Source organism: Gavia stellata, chromosome 1 (assembly GCF_030936135.1).
Source record: "Gavia stellata isolate bGavSte3 chromosome 1, bGavSte3.hap2, whole genome shotgun sequence".
Classification (NCBI taxonomy): Eukaryota; Metazoa; Chordata; class Aves; order Gaviiformes; family Gaviidae; genus Gavia; species Gavia stellata.
In genome coordinates, this window is record NC_082594.1 from 64329585 (window position 1) to 64351711 (window position 22127).

Sequence of the window (22127 nt, forward strand, 5' to 3'; positions counted from 1 at the left end):
TGACTTTCTGTCCTCATTAGGGCAATTCATCCCAAATTACTAGCAGTAACTAGGGCAGTTCTATCGAAAGGAAAAATTGAACATAAGGTGAAGATTTTCCTACTGACCAGTAAAGTCTTAAGTGAATGACCTAAATGAGTTGTATGAGGGAGTGAGTTGAGTGAGGGAGGGGTGTTTTGCTTCTGTGATCATCTTTTCTTTATTTTCTTTTTTATTGTGTTTTGCAGAGGGATGAATTAAAGGAAAGAGGAACACTTTTTAATTGTCCTTATATGCAAAGGAATGTAGCACATAATCCTGATTCAGAACAAAGACTCTTGCCCAGTTGAAAGGAGAGTTCGCATATCTTGCCCTGGTAGTCTTTGTGACATTTCCTGAAGCACTGATTAAGTTACATGCAATAATGAGGAAAAATAAACCAGACAAAGAAAAGAACTACTGAGCTTTTATCCACTTATCCTAATTTTTTGTATGTGACTTGATAATTTGGTTATGGTCATAATTATTTATTATTCTACTTTAAGATAGCAGTTTACATTTTAATTCTTTATGCTGTAATCTTGGTCTGCATTTCTGCTGGGAGGAAAAAAAGCAAGGCATAAACATTCTTATGAATTTCAATCTCAGATCTGGAAATGGTCTGTCTTTTTTTGGTTTCAACAGCCAGGTGTTGCTAAATGGATCTGGAAAGGCATTACTTAATTTTGTGTAGCTTCTGTATAAGAGCCAAGTCTTTGGGGGTTTGATGGAAGGAAGAGATTCAATTAATTGTCCGTATTTTCTATACCCAAATAACCACAGGCTCTTTCTGTCACTTGGCTACTATTTTAGGCTCCAGATGAAATTCTTGTGGAATACTTTCAGAAATGCAGTTTCCCAACCCTCTGACCTTCCCGTGTGTCCTGCTCCTGCCAAAAGAAAGAGGTCTTCATCCTCTGTCTTTGCTTAGAAGGACCTACCCAAAAGCCAGTTTTGGAGATCCCAAGACTCTTAATGATTGAGTTCATCTCAATGACCCAACAAGAAATTGCATTTCAATTTTGCTGGGGCTATTTTGTGCCATCACAGTCAGTTCCTGGATGCAGAAGTAGCCAGAGGTGAATGATGTCTAAGTCATCCTGTGAATGGGGGAAGGGAACAGACCCTTTTAGTTGACTCCTTAATCAGCTTGTCCCATCTTGTAGAACTACAGACTGAGGATGTTATTTCATTGTCAGCCTTAGCCAATGTAAGACATCTGCCACCAAAACGCAGTTTGCTTGCTCTGCCTCCATGTGGTGTGTGCATTTGTATCCTCTGTGCTGGTGCTTATGGAGCTATGCAGTCAGTCACATTGATGGGGCCAAACACTAACCCTGCCAGGAAAGAGAGAAAAGAAGAAAATAAAAAAAAGAAAAAGACTTACTAGTTCAGTTGAATGTGCAGCTGCATAGGTGGGGAGAGCTGGCACAAGGGAAGAGTGGTCCATGGAATGGATAACATGCCTTTGCCCTTTTGACAGCAGTGCAGTCTGTGAGAATACACCTTAAAGATGGCATTTTTGAAGAATTATATACTCTCGCCGATGTCATCAGTTAAAGCCTCCTTGAGAACAGAATTATGGCAGTTTAATAATTTCTGCAAATCACACTTTTAAGTACTATCTGCCTTAATTCCCATACTTGCAAATGAGACTATCATTGCAGGTGGAACCAAGCCATAGTTCACATTTTTAACCTTCGTACAGAGTCCATAAGAAAGAATGCTACAGGAAAGCACAGTATTAAGTGGCTGAGAAACATTGTATTAAATGGCTGAGAGACTGAAATGAGTGAAATGAATTTTTTTCCCCTGAAAAGCAGAGATGGAGGAAGCGGAACAACTTGGAGTGTTAATTTGTTCAGGTGAAATCCTGGTGGGATTGGCAGGACAAAATTACTTTCGGAGCCTTAAGAAATCTTCTGTGATATGGAATTCTTATTTTCTGGCCTGCTAAAGAAATGGCATAACATAGGAACATGGAAAATATTAACTCTTGAGGAGGATGTAGTTGCACTCCTATTTAAGGAGGGAGGATTTACAATAAGACCTTTACCCACTAAAACCTGAGGTAGAGGGACCATCTCCATATGTAGTCAGCCATTTAGGTATTAAAAGAAGGAAGGAACTTAGTTCTGAACCTTTATTTTTAATAGTCTCTGCCTGGACTTTTGTCGTTCATTCATTTTGCTGTTCATTCTTTTTTCCCAAGGTTATGAAAATTTGTAAATATTTCTCCACCCTCCCACTCTGCTTCAGTGCTTCTCGTCTTGCCTGACAATTGTTACACAGCTCATTTATTCTGTGTTACTTAATGTTCTACTTTTGGCAGATGTGCTGGGGACAACAGTGAGTTCTAATAGTAGTTAACTTTCAAAGTGGCATTTGCCAGAACATAAAAGTCTTTTACAGTTATGTAAATTAAATGAAGCAAAACCTTTGGTGAGGAGAAATAGGTATCATGGAACTATTCATGAAGTAAGAATTTATACAATGGTTTGGATTCATGTTTGATTTTCAAAGTTTAAAAAAAAGCAAAAGGTTAAACGGATTTGTATAACTATTATAAGTATTTGTCCAATATACCAGTATGTTTACTATGTGTGAAGTATTCAGTAATAATGAAGTCAAATCTTCCACTTTAATTTTATAGGCTTGCAACTATTTAGCCAAATTTTCTTTCTTAGGCCGAATTTTTCAAGAGCACCTGGTCAAAAATTATTCAACACATTCAGAAAACATTGCTTGTGTAAATTGGCAATGTTTGAAAACTGACCCCTTTCAAAGAGGTCAACTGAATGATTGAATGTTGTAAGAAGTTTAAACGTACAGTGAAAATGGGGTTGCAAGATATTCTAGAGAGAAAGAAAACACACATAAAAAATGCATGGATAAGGAGGAGATGGTGTACATGAGCCTCTTGGCAGATTCACAGAAGTTAGAAGAGCCTTGGGACAAATTTATGGCCCTCCTGTAGGACAGACACTGCAGTGGAACAGATTTCTGGGGTACTCAGAACTTAAAATTTCTTTGCAGACCTTTCTGCAACTCTGTCCAGGAATCTTAACTAGGAATTAAAACCAGGATTTCCAGATGATGGGTGCAGAACCAGCTGTTTTCCTACACAGGAAACATTATTGGCAGTTATTCTCCTAGACGGAGGCCCTTTTTTAAAAGGGTTCTTCATACCAGTTTAGTGAAGACAGGGTTGCAATGCCGGTGTGGATTCCCCTGATACCGTCTGGCCTTGTTACTGTGCAATACTGTTCCAGGAATGAACACTGGTAGCATAAGCTAGTCAATGCTTTGATTCTGAGTGAAAATGTTATAAAGGCAATAAACACCATAGGGAAAAAGTGCTGAATTTTCACACTTGAGTGAGTACCGATATAAAGGGTTGTGGTTTTTCTTGCGTTTATAAGCCTGTTTTCATTTCAGAGGGGTTTGATACATGTAACTGGGAGTGGAGTTTGACTCTAAATATAATTTTAAGGATTATGCTGAGTCAGTGATCTGACAATGCACTGGAAAGGTTAAACTGAGTGCAGATAGTTTAGCTTTGGTATGATGATTAATTTCAAGTGATATAAGTTATGAACACTAGTTTCAATTATTTACTGAAAAAGCCGACAAATCTCATGGGAACTCTACAAAGTAAAATAAAACCAGCTGACTGTGATTTTGCTCCCAAATGAACTAATCAGGTGATTGTGACCTTGAGACAGGGTCTCTCCTCCAGCTCTCCCCTTCCCTCTCCTATGTACAGAACTGACATGCTCGTCTGTCCACCTGACAAGTCCTTGATACTGTTCATATTTAATATTGTTATTAAAGGTCCTTTGCTTCCAGGCTTAGTCATTAAAATAGATGAGGTGGGAAATGCTGACATGATAGTTTTGCAAATGTTATCTGGGTTGTTTGCATATATTATTAGATCTCTTAATGAAGATGATGAAGAATCAGCCTATTAACAGCTCAGAATTAGGTATATTGCTGCATTAATTCTTGTTCCTCTTTTCTTTGATATTTCAGTGCTGCGCCTATTGAAGGATGGTGCCGACCCTCATACGCCTGTTTCGTCAGGAGGGTCCTTGCTCCATCTGGTAAGAGTGATTGAAGATTAGTGTTAGTGACTGTGGATAAACATGGTGGGATACTGAGTAGCAGATTGGGCATATTAACAAAAAGAAAGGCTTAGCAATAATTTTTTACCTACACTGCCCTCCACGGTGGTGATGACTGCTTCCAGCTATGCATGTGAAATAGATAGTAATTTTCAAATTGCTTACAAAAGGATGGATCAAGTCATAGGAATGGTCACTCACAAAGTAGAATGAAATGTTTTATTTATAAATTCTCTATGCAATAAGAAAGAACAAAGGAAATATTGCTTGATTCTGAAGATGGAATTATATGGTTCAGAGATTCACAGGCCCTATATGAAAAACACCATGATGTAACATTTGTCCTTTTGTTTTTGTGCATATTTTCTTGCACCAATTTTCTACATGTGTATATTTAACACATTATCTGTATTTAGTTTATCGTTATTTGCATAGCAATTTAGATTAAGTAACTGGAAGATAAAAGAAAAACAATTTGTATACAATGACCAAAAGAGAAGCAAGATATAAGGGCATCTGAAGGAAAGATTGACAGGCAGACAGAAAGAAAATACTGCAGAGGTAAAATTTTGGCTTTGCTGAAGCCAATGGCAAAACTCATCATAAATTCCTAAATCTTATGATCCTTTACTTAGGTCTCTGATGCTTCAGTTGCAGACATGCTTTCTATTATTTGGTGTGAAACTATTTTGAGATATTTGGATCCAACTTTGGTGCTTCTCTAAAGAGTTACTGAGATTGTATGTTAGGCCAGAATTAGGATCTTAACTTCGGTGCCCTGATTGTCTTATAAAGTATTATCCATAAGCACATCTGTAAAAAGTCACAGATGTGACACAGGAGGAAGCTCAAAACAATGGTTAAGCCAGTTTCTTCTTCTCTGCCAAAATTAGTGACCTCCATCATCAAAACAAAACAAAATATACAAACACACACACATGTGTGCATCCCCCACCCAGCCCTCAACACACCCTTAGTGTGCAGAGTACTTATTTGTTAGAGACACTTGAATAGGAATCAGTATAGTTAGTGGATTGAAAATAAGAGTGGGTATGGAAAGGCATGTATTATTGCTATGAACTGCATAAAAGGCAGAAGTTCATGTACATGTAGACATATGTATGCTTGGGTCTACATATACTTAGATGCCACTACTCATGATGTGATCATCATGCACTGATGCCTGTGCACTGAATTGGAATGACAATATTGAACAGAAAGAAAGCCTCATCTTTACTGTAGATTTCAGCAGGTTTCATATAGCACTTTTTCACAGGGAATACAGGATTCTGTGAATCATGCACATGGAACTTGCAGTCTCCACAAAACTATTTCTATAGATTCATCAGCTGTTGTCTCCTACAAACACATCAGTTTAACTACAATGCGTCATCTGCTCAATTTAAATGCTAAATGGAGCAAAAATTGTATGTAATGAATTGAGTTGTACACTGAGTAAAACACCATACCTAATCTGCTCTTCTTTCTTCTAGTGTGCCCGCTACGATAATGCATTTGCTGCAGAAATTTTAATTGACAGAGGAGTAAATGTAAATCATCAAGATGAGGATTTTTGGACATCAATGCATGTAGCCTGTGCATGTGATAATCCTGATATTGTCCTGCTACTGCTACTAGTAAGTAAAGCAATCCAATGCATTATGTGCTTGAAAAGTAAACAGAATGGAACACCATAACGTCTGAAACTGCTGTATGAATGCAATATTTTACTACTAAACTTATCAGTGAGAGCATATATTATGGTTTTTTTCTTTCTTGACATTGTTTTGATGATCAGAATTTTTATAAGGCATATAGTGAAGCATTTTTAGGCCTTCAACGAGAATACAGTATAAACATCAATGTCTAGTCTCTCCTATCTCTTCCCTGTGGTTAGGAGCTTATACCTCTGATAAGCACTCAGTCCCAAATGGGATATTCAGATAATTTCTTCTCTCTTCTCCTTGTCACTTTCTGTTAAGGATTGAGTTCACAGACAATTGTATCAAAAACTCCTTCTTAAAAGCAAGCATTCACTCAATTACATTCAGTATTTATAAAGAAGTGTTTGTGGACCTGGTAAAAACAAGGCCAATTTAATATTTATGTAAACAACTTCAACTTAAGGAAGCAGAGTTTACCCAATATAGCAATAGATATGGCATTCAGCCTTTGTAGAGAACAGCTTTGTTCATGTTGTGCTTCCATTCCTAGGATCACAGCCTCTAGTTTTAAAACAGGATATTAATGCAGCTCTTTCTCCCAGTTAATTTTCTATTACTCTTTAAAACAGTAGTGCAGAAACAGTTCACAGTCTGACTTATGGTTTTCTAATCCATTTGTATAATTTTAAGATTTGTATCTTTTTAATAGGTCATTGGAAGTAGATCAGCATACTTATAATGGTACTTCATACTTTTAGCATACTTACAATGGTATTTCAATGTTACAGGTAAAATGAAGGGAAAAATATTTCTAAAGACTGTATACTTGATGATAGCTTTCATGAAATCACTTTGGAAGACTGTCTAGTCCAATTACCCCGCTCAGAGCAGAGCCAGCTACAGCAGCTTGCCCGGGACCATATATCCAAGGATGGAAACTCCCCAAACTCATTGGGCAATCTGCACAGAAAAAAAAGGTTTTTATTAGTTTTAAACAGAATTTCCTGCATTTTAGTTTGTGCCTATTGTCTTTTGTCCTTTCACTGAGCACCACTGAGAAGAGTCTGGTTCCATCTTCTTTACTCCCCTCATCAGGTATTTACACACATTGGTAAGACCCACCTGAGCCTTCTGTTCTCAAGGCTGAAGAGTCTCAGCTCCCTCAACATCTCCTTGTATGACAGATGCTCCAGTCCCTTCATCATCTTTTTAGCCCCTTTTCAGGACTCACTCCAGTATGTCCACGTCTTTCTTTTACTGGGGCGCCTGCAACTGGTGCCTCACCAGTGGTGGGCTCTCACCAGGACCTAGGCCTGCTGGTAATGCAGTCCAAGAAATCTATGGCCCTCATTGCTGCAAGGGCACATTGTTGGCTTGTGCTCAGCTTGTGGTCCTTGAGGTCCTAGTCCCAGAAGTATTTTGTGTGGGAAGCTGTCTAGCTAGATAGTAGGAAATACTGAAGAAAAGATTATCGCCTACATTTTGTTCTCCAAAATAGTTAGCTGTCTAAGATCATCTTGTAAGGAAATATCTGTCTCTGCTTGAAGGTAATAGCTGGGAACACTGTTCTGGATCTGTATACCTACACTTGGTCAGTGATGGGAGGCGGGGCTTTTAGCAAGTATGATACTGATTAGAGCCCTCTTGGGCTTTTGAGGACTTTAGTCCAAATTTCTGCTCTTCTACAGAAAAGTCAGATCAATGTCTGTTTTCTCCCAGAAGAGTATTTCACTAGACTGTTAGATAGATTTCATAATGTAGTTATTTTCTTAGGAATGCTTTGGTGCTTAATTGCTAATGCTAAAGCATAATCAAATTAAGCAGCATCCAGAGTTTACACCTTCAAGCTATTGTTTCAGGCTTTCTTGGTTACATGTGAGCTCTTTCTGAAATAGACAGATAATATCCTATCTAGCATATATGCTTCATTTTATAAAAAACAGGGTTAATAATATCCTACAATAAATTAGAAAATAAATTACTTTTTTTTTATTCAGTTCAGAATTAGTAATACCTTCTTTCCCTTCATCTCAAATCTGAATTCCTAAGTTTCAACCTTTATTTGAAATCACAGCAGGTAACTCTTGAAGGTTTTCCTGTATAGACTTTAGTTGTATCACACCAAATTGGAAAGAATTTCTGGAGAGATTTCTTCCCCAAAAATGTTGTGTTCCTCATAAACATGTGTTGTGCTTTTGTATTGCTATAACAAATTTAATGAAACAAAGGTGTTTTCAGTTGTTGTTTTGTGTTTTTTTAATAACATAAGACTCATTGCATTTAGAATCTTATAAGTCAAAGCCATCACGTTGAGTTATACTTCGTAGAATATATGAGTGTGCTGTATTCAATTAGAGCGGCACCACAAGCAAATAGTCTTCCGTAGTCTTCAGTAGTACAAGCGATCATCTTCTGATTTTCTTCAGCGTAGTGAGTTATAGTAGTATGATTTTGAGTTAGTGACTATGCTAAGTATAACATAATGCCATGTATCTGAAGGAAGTACTGTGGCTACTATCTGACCTTCTGTAAATGACATGGGCTTCACCAAAACCTTTGTTTAGAACCTGGAATTACTTTTAGTCTGTCCTGTGGTTGCTTCTTCCAATCTTTAACTTTATTTTTAACATTGATCTGTACCAGATATTTACTGGTAATCTCTTAGGATTCTGATGGCCTCTGAGGCTATGCCTGCTCTAGAAAACCAGGAAGAGGTGTCCAGGAGTCTTCTGGGTGCTGAACCACAATCATCTGTACTAGCAAACTGTTAGAATGTCCTCTGGCATGATTTTGGCATGTGCCATCTAGATTCCTTCCAGACAATTCCCTGGCATGGTTTTGAAGCTGGTAAGTCCCAGGGACCAGTCTGTATCCAGCTGTCATATTGTAGAGGCTAAGAGTCTTTACTGGACTAAACAAGGTCTCTTCCATGCCAGCTGGCTTCAATGCCTAGAGTTTTCCATGGTCCATAGTAGAGATACAGACTTTGTCATACATGGAATGTCCATTTTCTCAGCTTTTCTATTACAAGTATAATTAGGTTCAGTAAATGTACAATGCAACATGTATAAATCTGATTTTCTGTTCTTAGTGCTTAGAATGGTATTGCTTATCTAACCACAGTCATCAGATATGTTTGGTAGGAATATCCCATTCTAAACATTGTCACTACTCTTGGCAAATAAGGGATAAAATTTCCAGAAGGTGATATTTTATCTCTTGTATTATCTTGATCTGTTCAGTTTCTATACTTTTGAACCCTGTGTATCCTTTGGATTTTGTATGTACTCCTAAACTGATAAACAAACTAGAACAGAGAAGCTCATCTATAAAAACTCTTGTATTGTGGGAAACTCGTAATGTGAGGAATTTTCAGAAACACTGAATGCGGTGCTGTTGTTGACATTAGTAAGAACAGCTGGGGTTATACAAGACACTTCTAAAATTTCCTCTGCCTGTTTTTGCAAGAAGCCCAATCTAATAAAAACTCATTATGTATTTCTACCCAGGGTTATATCCAAAATTATTTTTCAGCCCCCATCACTTGAATGGTGTTTAATTTAGTCCCTGTTTATTACAAGCTGTTTTCTTCTGAATGTTCTAAGTATCTTCTGATAACTTGGGATAAATAGGTCATCTGGTACATCAAAGTTTCAGTATGCAGGGGTACATCCATGTGGATTTTTGCAGGTAGTGTTTAAATTGTCTATATTATTTGACTTTGTCTATATTTATCTGGTAGATTTGCCTACATTCTAGGTGGTCAGCACTTTTAAAGGCAGAATTTCCTTGACTACACAAATAATAACTTTATGCTCTCCCTTCTGGAGTGGGAATAATAAATAGAGTATTGTGGCAGAGAAAGGAAAAAATTCTTAGGTAAGCAATAGTTTTTGAACCATGACATTAATGCTATCTTTAATAACATTTGACAAAGTGAAGATGGAAATTGAGGTGGAGGGAAGTATTTTTCACAACTCTGAACTGTCTTTGTGTGAGCATTTGATATTAGGAATTACTTTGCCTTGAGGTTAGTGTTTCATGGGCCATGCCTAATGTGTAGCATGAGCCTGGATAATGCTAATATGAGCCACAGGCAGCTCCTATTACACCACAATTTTTAGCTGGAAGAGAAAATAACACTTCATCTATCCTCATGAATTACTTTTAGATAAATATTTCTTCTGGATTGACTCCACAACATAGACAATGCCGTATTATCTGTCTCAAAAATGTGAGCTAAAAAGTAACAGCATGGTGCTTTAAGTGAGGCCTGTACAAATTCTGATTCCTGGAAAACTGTCACAGAGGCCGGTGGAGGTTTCCTCAGTGAGGACTTAAAATGTTTCCTGAAGGGAAAATAGAAAAAAAGGAATATAGGGCATATGTAGATCCCAGAAGGCTGTTAATGAAGACTTACTAAGCATGCCCAGTTTCTGATTTTATCCCGCTTTTGGTGGTCTTCATGTTTCTCTGGCTCAGACAAGATAGTGACTTGTCACTCATCACCTTAGCTGTGGTAACTCAATATTTCTGTCTTCTGGTAGATGGCAAAGACAAAAGTAAAGCTTGTTAGCTGAAATGCCTTTCAGCGAGAGCTAGAAGGGGCTGTAGCTGTTTGTAATGTGATGATCTGCTATCATGTGGTGGTGGAAGACTATTGGAATTGTAGGCACTCTTTTTGGAAGAAATGCAGAATGAAATGCTTGAAGCTATTTCTTTCCATCCCAACATTTTACCCAAGGTGGTATAGCTTTCCAGGGGCATATTTATGTCTTCTCCATTTTTTAACAGGCAGCAAGGGGCAGGCATGGACAGTACAGCCAGGAGATATATCCCATGTCTGCTAAATAGTCAGCCATGAAGAACTTACCCCTGAGGCAGCTGCTAGCACATGAGGAAATATAGAGATCAAAGGTAATCTGTAGAGGTCTGGTTGCCATACATGCAAATCAGGTGGTAAAAGTCAGATTCATCAAATGTTGCCTGACTGTATCAGTGTTGGGTGTCTTCCCCTTGGGATACGGGACTGTTTCTGTGGATGTTTTATGAAGGAGTCTCCTGTAGCAGGTTGAGGAGAGTGCTGAAGTACCTTTCATTTAAGAGCAAAGATGCATAGGCTTGTATACATTCGTGCCCATATGAAATCTCTAACAAGAGTATGAAAAGCAAGCAGATTTATTAGAAGTATCTGCTCTGTCTTGCCTCACTGCCTTTTGAAGGCTCAGGACTGGACATACTGACAGCAATTCGGTCAGGTTGGGGTTTGTTCCTGTGCCATCATCTCTGGACACATTGCAACATTGTATTTTGCATTAAATTCCTGTACTAGTTTTTATATTGAATTGAAACACTAGATAAGATTTGTAACTTAATATCCAAAGTGCTTTGTCCTGTTGAAAATGCTACTTGAGTTATAGACTGTCCAAGCATCAGTACTCGGATACTGCTCATGCTTTGTTAGCTGGAGATAAGTATTTAGTCCTCTCTGTATGGAGAGCAAAATAAACTCCCTGTGATCCAGGAGGAAGCAATTAATGACCTGCTATGCCACCTGGGCACTCACGAGTCTATGGGACCTGATGGGATCCACCCAAGGGTACTGAGAGAGCTGGCAGAGGAGCTTGCCAAGCCACTCTCCATCATTTATCAACAGTCCTGGTTGATAGTCCCAGACGACTGGAGGCTTGCCAATGTGACGCCCATCTACAAGAAGGGCCAGAAGGAGGATCCGGGGAACTACAGGCCTGTCAGCCTGACCTCAGTACCAGGGAAGATGATGGAGAGGTTCATCTTGAGGGCGCTCACAGGGCACGTGCAGGACAACCAAGGGATCAGGCCCAGCCAGCACGGATTCATGAGAGACAGGTCCTGCTTGACCAACCTGATCTCCTTCTATGACCAGGTGACCCGCCTAGTGGATGAGGGGAAGGCTGTGGATGTTGTCTACCTGGACTTCAGCAAAGCCTTCAACACTGTCTCCCACAGTATTCTCCTGGAGAAGCTGGCAAATTGTGGCTTAGACAGGTGCACTCTTTGCTGGGTAAAAAACTGGCTGGATGGCTGAGCCCAGAGAGTTGTGGTGAATGGAGTGAAATCCAGTTGGCAGCCAGTAACAAGCGGAGTCCCCCAGGGCTCAGTTTTGGGGCCGGTCTTGTTTAATATCTCTATCAATGATCTGGATGAGGGGATAGAGTGCTCCCTCAGCAAGTTTGCAGATGACACCAAGTTGGGCAGGAGTGTTGATCTGCTCGAGGGTCGGAAGGCTCTGCAGAGGGATCTGGACAGGCTGGATCGATGGGCCGAGGCCAATTGTATGAGGTTCAACAAAGCCAAATGCCGGGTCCTGCACTTGGGTCACAACAACCCCATGCAATGCTACAGGCTTGGGGAAGAGTGGCTGGAAAGCTGCCTGCTGGAAAAGGACCTGGGGGTGTTGATTGACAGCCAGCTGAATATGAGCCAGCAGTGTGCCCAGGTGGCCAAGAAGGCCAACGGCATCCTGGCCTGTATCAGAAATAGTGTGGCCAGCAGGACTAGGGAGGTGATTGTGCCCCTGTACTCAGAGCTGGTGAGGCTGCACCTCGAATCCTGTGTTCAGTTTTGTGCCCCTCACTACAAGAAGGACATTGAGGTGCTGGAGCGTGTCCAGTGAAGGGCAACGAAGCTGGTGAGGGGTCTGGAGCACAAGTCTTATGAGGAGCGGTTGAGACAACTGGGGTTGTTTAGCCTGGAGAAGAGGAGGCTGAGGGGAGATGTTATTGCTCTCTACAAGTACCTGCAAGGAGGTTGCAGAGAGGCGGATGTTGGTCTCTTCTCCCAAGTGACTAGCGACAGGACAAGAGGAAATGACCTCAAGTTGCACCAGGGGAGGTTTAGGCTGGATATTAGGAAAAATGTCTTTACTGAGAGAGTGGTGAAGCATTGGAACAGGCTGCCCAGGGAGGTGGTGGAGTCACCCTCCCTGGAGGTGTTCAAGGAGCATGTGGATGTGGCATTGTGGGACATGGTTTAGTGGGCATGGTGGTGTTGGGTTGATGGTTGGACTTGATGATCTTACAGGTCTTTTCCAACCTTAGTGATTCTGTGATCACTTTAAGTGGCTGTAGCTTTAAACTGGTACCCATTGCTTGCACTCTAATTGTTCCTCCACAATATACACTTTCTAGCTTCAAATACTTTGATATGTAAGAGTGGTTAACCTTCACTTTACTTGTGTACTATTCAAACTACCATCTGATATCGTAACATTAATACTGTTGCAGTTTAGTAAATTAACCTTATCTATTCAGTCAGCAGGGTATATAGGTAAAAATATCACTTTGTAGAACCTTGCTTTTTCTTTTTCTTTTTGCTTTTCTTCAGTCTGACAGTATTATTTATTATCATGAATTCACTGCTCCAAAAATCAGCACTGGATCATTAAGAAGGCAAAGGAGGTCAAGCTGTTCAGCTGCCCCACCTCCTCCCCTCTGTTCTTCTACCCCAAAGCATTTGAAAATTAAATTGAAAAAATATAATTGGTCAAATCCTGATTCATGTCTCTGCAATTCCATGACATATTTAGTAGGATCCTGACCCACTGTTTACCTTCCATTTTTGAAACATGGTGTTTAGGTACTTATCAAAAGGTTCACAATCAAATTGAGTTCCTATGTTTAGTTCCTTTTCTCAAGATAACTATAATTGTGCTATGAACTACAGGTTTCTTTATGACGTGCTGTTATACTTTAATTTCAGAGCGTGTCACAGGTAATTCGTCATTGAGCTGTACTGTTGGGCTCATACATAACAAGTTGATAGTTATGAGTTTTCTTTTTTAATGTATCTTTGGTTTTGTTTTCGGGGGTAGTTCTTTTCCCTCCTCCTCACTCCAAAAAGTCATGGAATCTTTTGATGATGACTGACCTAAGGTTGAGAGCAGCAGAGAAAAAGAAAGCAGGTGAGAATGCGTTTTTATAGTGTAATTAATTTTAATTTACCATCATCAGGAGGCACCTTTTAGTGGGTAACATGAAAGTAATGTTTTCACCATCTGTAATGCCGATCTTGTGAAATGAAACTAGGAAGGCAGAGACAGCATTCTAGTGTTTGTATAGCACTTTGCACAGTAGAGACTTATTCTTTCATTGACCTGAAGGCATTACTGTAATAAACACAGCAGTTAATTAACTAGAATGGCAGAGAGCAGTACTACATCCTCAGGAATTTTTAAATGTAGATAAAGAAAAATTTGGGAGTAGAAAGACATTCTTAATATATTCTTTTTACTGACCTTACTAGGAAAAGCAAATGTAACTACTGTCTGCCAACCAATTAAGTGTGTTTCATCATATGCTTTTTTGGAACCTAGAATTGAAGCACAAAATGCAATTCTGGCATAGAAGGCTAAAAGTACAATTGTTAAAAAAATTTGAGGCTGAATATTTTTTTTCTCTCTCTCCTCTTTTTAAGAACTTAGGAAAATCTGTGCTCATCAGTGTGCAAAAGGCAGTTAGTTATACTCGAATCATTCATCAGATTTGCAGTCACCAGCAGTAGATGAGCAGTGTTAGAGTGTTTGAACAGTATAATGCTATCCACTGCATGTGTAATCCAAATTTGCTGATCCACCTCTACAAAATTCTTTGTGTCATGAGAATAAACGATATGACATGACACTAATGGAACATTAAAAATCAAATAGGAGGAATTTAGAGAATACCAGCTACTTTCAGTAAGACTGAAATCATCAGTATCATTTGTTCTTCGAGGAGAAGACCTTAATATATTATTACTTAATATTTTCTCAGTTCAGGGGATAATTTTTACAGAAATGGTAACATCACAGTATAGACCTCTCAGTATTTCATATAGAGAGATTGGGGAAAAAAAAAATGTTTAGTATAGGAGTTGTTTTTGCATAACATTAAAAGGCCATCTCTAAACGTTTCTGTAATTTTTGGAGTTAGTTTTAGAAGTCTTGAACCCAAGTAATTTATTTTAATTAATTAGCGTCAACTTTGTTGCACTGAAATTGAAAACAATATTTCATTCATGCTGTATTTTATAGCTAGGTTGACTGGATGTAACTTTAGAGCCTATCAAGTAACTTCAGGGCCAACTTCTCACTGAGAACTAAACTGCACTTACAAGAATTTTTGGTAGAAGACAGTGAAAAAGTATCAAGAAATACTGCGTAAACATTTTAGCCAAAATGTTCATGCTGATAAAATATGAAAAGTGTAATCAAGCCCTGTGCTGGGGTTCCAGCTTGGGACTTGGATTTTATTTTTTTCTTATAAGCCACATAGCTTTCTCTTATCTTTATCAACTGTGTCTGTTCCTACTCTGTCTTTTTGTAACCTGGCCTGTTGCTCAAAGTGTAGGTCTGTGACATGCTCCTTCAAGTTCTTGTGATCTTTGGGATGTCTGTGTTATCTAGAAACTTCTGTCTTCCTTTTGTCTTCATTTTCTTGGACTCTCAAATTGTTACCAGAGATATTGAGAAGGATTTTGGTGCAAAGATGTTGTTCCAAGGAGGTGCTGGACAACAAAAACAAATAACGGAGTATGTGGAATGTGGAGCTTGCTAGGGAAGAGGTGGGATGAAAGGTGGATTTCACAGTCTTCATCTCATTACAAGGAGTCAAGATACTAGAAAAGTAGTATTTAAGGCCCTCCAAGGGTAGATAGTGATTTCGGCTTCCTCAGCTTGTGTGAGAGGTACCCCATGCCTTACAAGCCATGTGTTGGAGAATCTGGTGAAGTTGTGTATATTAGATATGTGGATGGAGGCAGTTTTTATCACATTACAAACTGGGTGTTAAGCAAAAATCTTGTTTGTGGGAGCAGTACAGCTGTGTCTGTATTCTTGTGGCCTCCAAAGGTATATAAGGTTGTCTTGGAAGGGCAGAGATTCTCTATACTTGCCTATGTTTGTCCTCATCTTAGTGTAGTAAGAAATAATTTGAATTTGTAAGATGTAAATTGTTGATTTTATTTCTAAATCTTCTCACTCATCAGAGTACTGAAGAGCTATTTGGATTTTCGGTGCAAATCAAGCAATCAGTAGAATTAAGCTATTATGAAAATGCTTTCTCTGTATTGAAAATGATTCTACAAAAAGGTCATTACATGCTGCATAAAGGAAAGAAAATAGAAGAAACTGAAGAGAATATGCCATTAAACAGAATAGGATTATGCAAGTTCAAACTCAGACATCTGAACAATTTCACTCTCTTATAGAACACAGAGTAAAGTAAGTGCTATGCGACATTTCATAGCTCTCATCCAAAAGCCCAGCACCTTAAGCGTAGTGCTGGGCTATTGGTGATGGCAGGACATCATCCTCTGATTTTTTTTTTTCTGAGTATGCTTGAATGTCATCTATCCAAGTGCCATGAACTGCCCTGATGCTGTTCAGTTTGTGAAGCCTGATAGGATTCTATTTTTGTATGGGGCTTTTGGAAACACTTCTTTAAAAGACTTCCACCATCACTGCTGCATTTTCGCTGACAGGATAAAACCTGACTGTATTCAATTAGCCAAATTTGAATCCAGTACTAGTATTAGTTTAATGTTTTAAATTTGACTGCTTCTTCATTTGTGGAATGTATTAGTTATTTCACCCTTTCCTGGTTTAGTCCCAACTTTTTTGATAGACTGTTTTGTATTTTCTATAGCCTGCCTAATTTTGATTTTAGTGTAAAATCCCTTTTCCAAAATCAGATACAGGTTTACTGGAAATTACAGGAACAGATTTACTACTGTTCTACAGGAGTAGAAAGGAAGTCTCATGGAGCTGTAACTCTCTTTTCCCCTTCCCCATACACTCGGTATGGTATGTATCTGAAGTCACATAATCAGAGAGCAGTTGCATAGTTATTTTGCCCTTGTTCTTTGCAGCTGCATCAGAGTGTTTTAGCAAGCAGAGATGAATGATCGAAATGTCATTAGCTTTAGAATTTAATGAAATATCTTTATCTTTCATAGTTTCAGAAACAATTAAAGCAGAATAAAAAATTGCTTCCTCAAAGAAAGTAATTCTGCCCTCCCACTCAGTCTTGCTCAACAAGACTTCCTCCTTTGAGTCAATGTAAGAGGAAGCAGTAAAGGGGAGAGAATGAGGAGCAGTTAGACATCGGGAGGGGACAGTGGATAACAGTTTAAAGTATAAAGGAAAATGTGGCCTAAAAGAAAAATTATTATTCTGTCTTTCTAGATGCAATTATCAATATCTGGTAGTTGTAAGAAACTTTAAATAGAAGTCTTTTATATGAAAGCCGTGGGCATCTATTTAAACATTTTCTTCACTTGCACTTTGCAGAGGCTGGTGGATATGCCATGAGTGTAGGAGGGACCTCCCAGAGCGTGTGTACTACTGGTTTACAGCCTTTCATCATTGCTGACTGAGCTAAGATAGAACTAATCTAGGTGAAGGCTCTTAATGAACTAATCTAGGTGAAAGCTATTAATGAGTTGCTGAACACCATATGGCAACACTTAGGGGAAAACTAGAAATATTGGTCTTTCTCCTTTAAGACTGGGAAAAAGGGATGAAGCTAGCTAGTGATGCAGCACTAAAGGTGGTCCAAGGAGAGATAAGAGCAGGAGCCTAACTGGATACAGCAGCTTTGGAAAGCATTTTGTCTTTGAGCGCTATCATGAGAGTAGTGAGGTAGCGTAGTAAACAAATGGAGATAATGTGAAGAGAAAAGAAAAAGCATTGGAAACTTCCATTGACGGAAAAAATAACCAGTGAAATAAAATCTGCAATTCACAGTACAAAGAATGGTAAATCATGGGATGAATCAAAGTCTTTTTACCCAGGAAGTAGTCACAGAAAGTAAAACCTGTCTTCAGATATAAGACAGTGATTTTGTCTGAAGAATCTAAGTGCTTATTGGATGGCTAGAAATCACCAAGAACTATGTGGACAGCAGGGGGAGAATTGAATCTTTCTGACTGAGCCCTTACAAAGTAAGGTACTGCTTGCTAGCAGAAACATCATGAACTGTAGGAACTGACTAACAGTAACACCACTCAATAGTAATTTCAGATGATATAGAATATAGCATATTTACAAGAAGGCAGAACTTAAAAGATTTATCTTATTAAAGAGGGGGAAAGAGAACATGGCTATTCTTTAATACACTTCACAGATGGGAATAAGGAATCAGTCTAAGAGGGGACATAGTTTTAAACAACAGCAGCAAAAAGCTATACACACAAACATCCCCTCCACCTCCAGGTGGTGGCAGAAAGTACCTGGATTTTAATTTTTGGAAAACATTTGGGGCTGAGAGGGAGACTTATAACATACAGCAGTGTAACCAGCAAATCTGTGTAATTTGGAGTCCTTAGCATCAGAGCCTTTCCAGAAAATAAAAATTCCTGGAGGTAACAGAGAGTTAGACCTGTTGCGAAAAATAACATGCCTATTTTTGGCTGGCGCAGGTCCGGACAAATATGCCAAGAGGTGGACTACATGCACAAAGATGGGAAATTTTGGATCAGCTTCACTGTAAGTCTCATGATTCTCAGAGAAAGAGGATGATAATGAAAATCTACATCTGGCTTGTGATCTGTAAACATAGTTTTGTGCTATGAAGAAGATGGTCTGGGAATGTTCCACCACTGAGGGATACTTGTAGAGGGTGAGATTTATTCTTTATGCTAGGTGGCCTCTGCTTGAATCAGTGACACAATTACCCTGTGAGTCACTCTTATGAAGTAGCTAGGGAATATGAGGAAAACTGTTAGCTAAATTAGAGAAGTGAAAAGCTGCCTGGTAGTCAAGAACTTGGTAACAACAAGACAACAGCCTAGCTATTAAGAGAGAAACTATGGGCCTGGGAGTTACTGGGGTTTCTTTAGGATTGGTCCTACAATGCCATTTTATTTAGAGTTTTCAGTGGTAACCGTGGGAAGAAAAATAGGAGTATGATAATGAAATATGCTGATGACAAAGCTGTGATGCCTTGTCAATTTGGGCGAGGATTAGAATGTCATGCAGAAAAAATAGGGTATCTTTGAAGACTTCAGTAACAAAAGTGGGTTGAAATTTAAGTGTTCAAAGTGCAAGGTCATGTTCTGAGTTATGAGTAACAGGCATTTCTGTGATATGCTCGGGAATAATTATTTGGAAATAAGGAAAAAAACCTCAGAACTTCAGTCGATTGTAAGATGATTATATGCTACGAATATGTAGCAGCCAATAGGGAAAAGACATTCTTGGATTTGTCAGAATGAAGATGTTTCCAGTAGAAAGGGAAAAGTGTTGTTGCCACTGTACAAGGAATGACAGCCTGCAGTTAACTATATACAGCCATGTTCGAGAATGGTAAATTGTACCAAGGAAAACTGCAAATATAAACAGGGAAATAGAAAGCCTATCTTATGAGAAGGGGCTAAAAATAATATGTTTAACTTAAGAAAAAAAATTCAAAAGAGAAAGGTTGTAAAAATTTCTGTAAATATATCAGGATAGAGGAGGAGGTAAAAAGAGCTATTGAAGCCTGAAGTTACTACTGGCATGAAAACAAATATTTATAAAATGTCCAGGAATAAACTTAAGACAGAAATTAAACTAACTTTTCTGAATGTTAGGAGACATAGGTTGGAAAACAGCATTCCATGCAGGAATAATAGGGGATAAAAAAGAACTCCTAATTGGCTTTAAAATTGATCTTAAAGTTGTGAATGAGATTATATGTTACATGTTTACCTGCATTATCAAAGCAATGCCTCAGGAGATCCATTCTAGTATTACATTCCCATATGACATCTGTTCAGAGGGCTGTGTAGATACAATTAACCTGTTTGTGTGCTTAAGATAATAAAGTAACATATGGAGGATCTTAAAAAGTATACTTTTCCAAACAACAGCAAATAAAGTTATGTGGTTGATATTTGAAGCCAGTCAGATTATGGCGAAATTTCTATGGCCTGAAAACAGGCAGTTGATGGAAGAAGATAATTCAGAAAGAGAAGTTAGACATATTAACTATCAGGAAAGCATTAGTGTTTTTCAAGTATTTGAAATAATTTTGGTTTTTTATTATGCTGTTTTCAGATATTTGAAAAGAAAATGCATAATGGGCAAGTAGTACAAAATCAAGGTAAAAAAATAATAAAGGGCTTTTTTTCTCAAGAAAGGAAACCCCAAGGCTACAAAAGATCAGATGTATAGTCACTGGTAGTAAGCTGAGAATGGTATTTAGATCTGTAATTAATTGTGTGCCTCCACAGTATTGGTAAGAGAAACTGCAGACTGATTCATAAACCTGAATATTATTTTAATAAAGGCTATGAAAAGGCTGACGTATGAGAAATATGCCAGTGAAGGAGCTTGATTAGTCAGGGAAATAATTAAAAGAATTGCAAAGAGAAAATAAAAGTGCTATAAGACAATCTTTTGGTGACATTTGCTTGAAATTATTTAACAGTTCCTCATTCTTACTGGTTTCCATGTTTTGCCAGAAACTATACAAGTATAAGACATATTCGAACATGAGAAAATTTGAATTTGTGAGGCCTAGTGCAGTGGTCTTCAAAGTGGGTGCACACCCCAGGAGGTACACAAGATGATTCACTGGGGGTATTAGAACTTCTATTTATATTTATTTTTTATCTAAAAAAAAAAAGAAATTAAGCTTTCCTAATATTCAATATATTGACGCTGCCACCCTCACTCCATCCGTAGGTCAGAGGGTCCTGTTTCATGAATGGTAGGTGAGGAATCCGGGGGGAAGAGTGGGTGCTCCACAATGCAGGTGTTGGTAGTGGTGCTCACACTCGTTCATCCGCTTGCAGCATATTGCGATGTATTGCAGTTTGTGTATGCCTGGTTACATGGATTTACGGATTATATTATCTAGTTTTAACTAAACTAACCCTCACAAAATGGACAAGTGGCTTAAAAAGATTCCTGCAAATAAACCATAGATTGAACATAATAAGGCTAATAATGACAGCACAAAAGAACAGGAAAATGGCAGAGCAAACACCTCTCCTAGTCCTAGTATAAGCTCTTCATCATTATGACGTAAAAACATTGCTGGTCTAATCAGATCTAATCAGCAATGTTTAAAGTCATGCGATGCTCAATACAGTATTTTACAGAATTTCACTAAACTTAATGATGAATCTTCCGAAGCCTCTTAAGTCGTCTTAATAGTGAAAGACAAAAAGCCACATACCATTGGGGACACACTTGTTCCTCCTGCTGCAGTGAAAATGGCTGAAATAATACATAGAAGCAATATGGCAACAAACGCTAAAATGCACTCCTTTGTCAGCAAATACAGTTGGAAGACGTGTAGAAAACATTGCTGAAGATTTGAAGAAACAAGTATTAGAACAAATTACACAGTGTGGGAGGTTTGCTATGCAGTTGACTGAAAGTACAGGTGTTTCTATCATGTCCATATCTCAGCTTATGGTATTTGCTAGATTCTGTTTCAGTAATGAAATACATTTAAAAACTACTTTCTCATGAGCCCCTAAAAGAAAGATGTGCCAAAGGACATATAATCTCAACAGTGAAAGACTTTAATAAAAACATTGTTTAATGGAAAAACTGTGCAAGTGTAACCATTGATGGAGCAGCTGCTCTAACTGGAGTAAGAAAGGATTCCGGGGTAACGTTACACAGCTGCCACCACCCCCGAAATTCACTCACTGCATCATTCATAGGCAAGCTATTGCAGTCAGGAGGTTGGACCCAGAAGTTCACGTAGTGTTACAGGATGTCACCAATTTGGTTAATTTTATAAAAACAAGACCTTTAAGTAGTAGAATCTTTACAATACTTTGTAATGAGATGGGGAGTGACTATGAAATTCTTTTGTACTGCACAGAGGTTCACTGGTTATCTTGTGGCAAAGCGCTTAAAAGAGTTGTTGAATTTAGAGGTGAGTTCCGCATTTTTCTTTTACAGAAAGACAAATGTTCCAAATTTGCTGACCTTTTCCATAGTGAAAAGTCACTGTCAGTAGTATGCTACCTAGCAGATACTTTTGGAAAAAATAAGCACACTTAATCTGCCCTTTCAAAGTAAAGCTGATGGTTTAACAATGAGTAGGAAAGTAAGTGCTTTTTAAAAGAAACTCACAGCATGGAGAAAGCATTTTGAAAAGAAGTGTTTTGAAATGTTTCCATCGCTACATGATTTTGTTGTCGAAAATGACTCATGTCACCTATGAAAACTCTCATATCCATACACTGAAAAAACTTGGATACAGAATTTCCTAACCTGTTTAAAAATGTTCCAAATGAAGAGTTTCAGTGGGTTTTGAACCCCTTTGTTAAAAATGCAGCACCTTCTCAATAGTTTGCA

The 22127-nt window shown here is 38.4% G+C and overlaps 1 protein-coding gene across 1 annotated transcript in view; it reads left to right on the forward strand.

Moving 5' to 3' along the window:
* Positions 1–22127, forward strand: part of MYO16 (myosin XVI) — a 301679-nt gene that overhangs the window by 24008 nt on the left and 255544 nt on the right. The window contains exons 2-3 of the mRNA XM_059817431.1: positions 4051–4121; positions 5636–5779. Coding sequence (XP_059673414.1) covers positions 4051–4121; positions 5636–5779 — 215 coding nt within the window. The remainder of the gene's footprint in view (positions 1–4050; positions 4122–5635; positions 5780–22127) is intronic.